This window comes from Littorina saxatilis, linkage group LG1 (genome assembly GCF_037325665.1).
Source record: "Littorina saxatilis isolate snail1 linkage group LG1, US_GU_Lsax_2.0, whole genome shotgun sequence".
Lineage (NCBI taxonomy): Eukaryota > Metazoa > Mollusca > Gastropoda > Littorinimorpha > Littorinidae > Littorina > Littorina saxatilis.
In genome coordinates, this window is record NC_090245.1 from 10706350 (window position 1) to 10711349 (window position 5000).

General features: G+C 39.6%; 1 protein-coding gene across 1 annotated transcript in view; it reads left to right on the top strand.

Annotated features, from left to right (window-relative positions):
• Window positions 1-5000, top strand: part of LOC138961408 (uncharacterized) — a 9517-nt gene that overhangs the window by 3613 nt on the left and 904 nt on the right. Inside the window, exon 4 of the mRNA XM_070333029.1 lies at window positions 233-5000. This exon is cut by the window's right edge and continues 904 nt beyond it. Coding sequence (XP_070189130.1) covers window positions 233-385 — 153 coding nt within the window. The 3' untranslated portion in view covers window positions 386-5000. The remainder of the gene's footprint in view (window positions 1-232) is intronic.

The following is a 5000-nucleotide window of genomic DNA, read 5'->3' on the forward strand; positions in this document are numbered from 1 at the left end:
CATACTCTCGATGTAGGCAACACTAAATACCACATTTCAGACAAAATTTTCTTCGAGTAAGTCTTGAATATCATCTCGATCATCCGGTTTAAAAATGAAAAATAAAAATTCAATTAAAAATGACGATTATGGTGACTGCTTCTTTGTCTGCTGCAGGTTGAACATGTCATTTCGATCATCCGGTTTAAAAAAAAAAAAATGAGGATTATGGTGACTGCTTTGTCCGCTGCAGGTGGAACAACAGATCATCCACGCCATGTACACGAGGAGCGGACGGAACTTGGTGAGACCGGAAGTGGAACTGCAAGCCGTACCGGGAGGCTGGTTTCACATCGGTTTCCGCTCTATGGTGGTGGTTAACATCACCGAGATGTCTTCAGATTGATGACATCCGACACCAATATCTGCGACAGCCTGGCGGTGACCTAACGATTATGTATTTCTGTTGGTATATGACGAAGTCACCGAGACAGACTTCTTTTGCAAAATTATTGTTCAGTTCCTGGGATAAGTAACACAATGCTTTAAGTGACGTCATGTTTCGCATTATGACGTCTTCTCCAACATCCTTTTCACTTATGACGTCTGACATTTCACTTTGGACTACAGGGTCAAGAAGAAAAGTCTTGGTTTGGTCAGTCGGAGTCGTTTGCCATTAAACATGTTTTATTCCTTTTTTGGTCTTCTTCTTCTGCGTTCGTGGGCTGAAACTCCCACGTACACTCGTGTTTTTTGCACGAGTGGAATTTTACGTGTATGACCGTTTTTACCCCGCCATTAAGGCAGCCATACGCCGCTTTCGGAGGAAGCATGCTGGATATTTTCGTGTTTCTATAACCCACCGAACTCTGACATGGATTACAGGATCTTTTCCGTGCGCACTTGGTCTTGTGCTTGCGTGTGGACACGAAGGGGGATAAGCCACTAGCAGGTCTGCACATAAGTTGACCTGGAAGATCGGAAAAATCTCCACACTTAACCCACCAGGCGGCCGCGACCGGGATTCGAACCCTCGACCTTCCGATTAAGAGGCCGACGTCTTACCACCCCGCCACAGCGCCCGTCTTCCTTTTTTGGTTATTTACAATCTTTTCACACACACACACAAACGTATGGAAAGATAACAGACAAAGTGCTTGTGAACACGTTCTAAAAAATATATATATACATACACAGGTGATACGATACTTATTCGAGATTATGCAAACGTCATCGAGATGATTCCAGACTTCCACGAAATGATGATACAAGGCTTCCTTGAAATAACACAAGACTTCCTCGAGATGACACAAGACTTCAACAAAATGATGCAAGACGGACTCATGTAGATAATACAAGACATCATCGAAATGTTCCAAGACTTGATTGAGATGATACAAGACTTCATCAAAATAATATAAGACTCCTTCGAAATTACGCAAGTTTTCATCAAAATAATATAAGACTTCCTCGAAATGATACAAGACTTTAACAAAATGATGCAGGACTTTATCGAGATATTACAAGACTTCATCTAGATGATACAAGACTTCATGCAGATGATACAAGACTTCCTCGAAATGATGCAAGTCTTCATGAAAACAATGCTCGACTTCAAGACTTCCTTTTAAATATTAATACAAGACTTTTTAGAAGACTAGCTCGCTGCTTGATTAACCACTGGGATAAACTGACGCAGCTCTGTTTCAGGAGTAAACATCGTCTGAACACTTCTGGGCAATGCCTTTGATGAAATAATCAGTGTTCGCCGGTATAACATTATGCTACATTGGCTGTACGATAAGTCAAGTTTCAAAGTCCACGTGCTGACTCTTTCAGGTGGATGATATAAGATGTTTGGTGCTTTGTTGACTTTTTATATTTAGTCAAGTTTTGACTAAATATTTTAACATCGAGGGGGAATCGAAACGAGGGTCGTGGTGTATGTGCGTATGTGTGTGCGTGCGTGCGTGCGTGCGTGTGTGTGTGTGTGTGTGTGTGTAGAGCGATTCAGACTAAACTACTGGACCGATCTTTATGAAATTTGACATGAGAGTTCCTAGGTATGAAATCCCCGAACGTTTTTTTCATTTTTTTGATAAATGTCTCTGATGACGTCATATCCGGCTTTTCGTGAAAGTTGAGGCGGCACTGTCACGCCCTCATTTTTCAACCAAATTGGTTGAAATTTTGGTCAAGTAATCTTCGACGAAGCCCGGGGTTCGGTATTGCATTTCAGCTTGGTGGCTTAAAAATTAATTAATGACTTTGGTCATTAAAAATCTGAAAATTGTAAAAAAAAATAAAAATTTATAAAACGATCCAAATTTACGTTTATCTTATTCTCCATCATTTGCTGATTCCAAAAACATATAAATATGTTATATTCGGATTAAAAACAAGCTCTGAAAATTAAATATATAAAAATTATTATCAAAATTAAATTGTCCAAATCAATTTAAAAACACTTTCATCTTATTCCTTGTCGGTTCCTGATTCCAAAAACATATAGATATGATATGTTTGGATTAAAAACACGCTCAGAAAGTTAAAACAAAGAGAGGTACAGAAAAGCGTGCTATCCTTCTTAGCGCAACTACTACCCCGCTCTTCTTGTCAATTTCACTGCCTTTGCCATGAGCGGTGGCCTGACGATGCTACGAGTAAAATGACATTGCGTTCAGTTTCATTCTGTGAGTTCGACAGCTACTTGACTAAATATTGTATTTTCGCCTTACGCGACTTGTTCTTCTTCTGCGTTCGATGTTGGTGCTTTGTTGACAGACCAGCTTGTTTGTCGGTCCGATGGGAGCATATCGTCTTTTGTTCCATCATTATCGACACAGTTTACGTCGGTTTGTCACATATGAACAATATAAGATGTTTGATGGCTTGTTGACAGACCAGCTTTTTTGTTGGTCCAAGGGGACCATATCGTCTTTTGTTTCATCTTTATCGACCAAGGCCGAAGGCCGCGGTTGATAAATATGAGACAAAAGGCGATATGCTCCCCGAGGACCAACAAAAAAATGCTGGTCTGACAACAAGCCACCAAACATCGTTTTTGTCATCATTTTGGTTGTGCAACAAAATGCACAATAACCCACAGGGAGACGAATTTTTAGAATCCAACTCCGGGCCACAAAGCATCGTCACAGTAGCACGAGATAACACGTCAAACTTATATGTGACGTCAAACGTAGCTTGTTGACGCTTTTCTTCCAGTCTGAAAATGTACAGAGCTGCGATCATACCTGTGAGTTCAGTAAGTGTTGAGCATATTTCTTTTCTTTTAAGTGTTTATGACTTTTCGTTGTGGATTTTGCGATTACAGAGATAAGTTGCAAATTGACCATGAGTCGCCGCGGTAATTATCAACATTGATTGGGTCTCTGAGAATGATCGCTTACAATCGTTGTCCTCGGAAACACAAATTTTTATCCAAAGCCGCGATGGTTCCACACATTGGCTTTTACTTTGACAATCCACGTTTCACCTGAAAGCTCAAACCCATTCACCACCTCGAGTTATTGCATGGGGAACATGAGATTTATTTCCCAGGTGTTTGTGAATGAAAACTCGTGAAAATGATGACAATTGTTTTTATTTACCCAGCTGGTTATGAATGAAAACATCGTGAAAATGATGACATTGTTTTTTGTTACCCAGCTAGTTTATGAATGAAAACTCGTGAATATGATGACAACAGGGAAGTAGGCCTATGTCTTAGATTAAAGGAACTGTCCTTCCCATGAAAACAAGAAATTCCTCTGATAGGAAAAACACCCCCGTCAAGGGAAATAACCTTCTCAGTTGGTGGCAGTGAGAATGGTTATTTCCCTTTGACCAAGAGGGGTGTCCGTCTATAAGTCGTTGTATAATTTTAATCCACCAATAACTCCCTAACCGTGTGTTTGACTGGTCCCAAGTTTTGTAAGGACCGTCTCAGGAATGTATAGAACCTGTTCACCAAGTTTGGTGACGATCGGTCCGTTCATTCTTGAGATCTACTTGCGAACACAAACACCGCCACAAACACATCGAGAGAAACCTATACACACCCCTATACCGGGGGTGTAAATATTCGACTCACCATCTGAGATCTGGTGGGGCTTTGTACACGGTATAACACCATCCCTCCACTTGATCACATACACCAACATCAACCGTCTGGGTGCTCTCCGGGCAGAAAGGGATTTTTGATTAAATAATTTCTCAACGAACACAAATGGTTGTTGTCTTCAACATTAATTCAGCAAAATATTTTCACTTTGCACAGGGAGCATTCAGGATGTTCATTTTTATATTTAGTCAAGTTTTGACTAAATATTTTAACATCGAGGGGGAATCGAAACGAGGGTCGTGGTGTATGTGCGTGTGTGTGTGTGTGTGTGTGTGTGTGTGTGTGTGTGTGTGTGTGTGTAGAGCGATTCAGACTAAACTACTGGACCGATCTTTATGAAATTTGACATGAGAGTTCCTGGGTATGAAATCCCCGAACGTTTTTTTCAATTTTTTGATAAATGTCTTTGATGACGTCATATCCGGCTTTTCGTGAAAGTTGAGGCGGCACTGTCACGCCCTCATTTTTCAACCAAATTGGTTGAAATTTTGGTCAAGTAATCTTCGACGAAGCCCGGGGTTCGGTATTGCATTTCAGCTTGGTGGCTTAAAAATTAATTAATGACTTTGGTCATTAAAAATCTGAAAATTGTAAAAAAAAATAAAAATTTATAAAACGATCCAAATTTACGTTTATCTTATTCTCCATCATTTGCTGATTCCAAAAACATATAAATATGTTATATTCGGATTAAAAACAAGCTCTGAAAATTAAATATATAAAAATTATTATCAAAATTAAATTGTCCAAATCAATTTAAAAACACTTTCATCTTATTCCTTGTCGGTTCCTGATTCCAAAAACATATAGATATGATATGTTTGGATTAAAAACACGCTCAGAAAGTTAAAACAAAGAGAGGTACAGAAAAGCGTGCTATCCTTCTTAGCGCAACTAC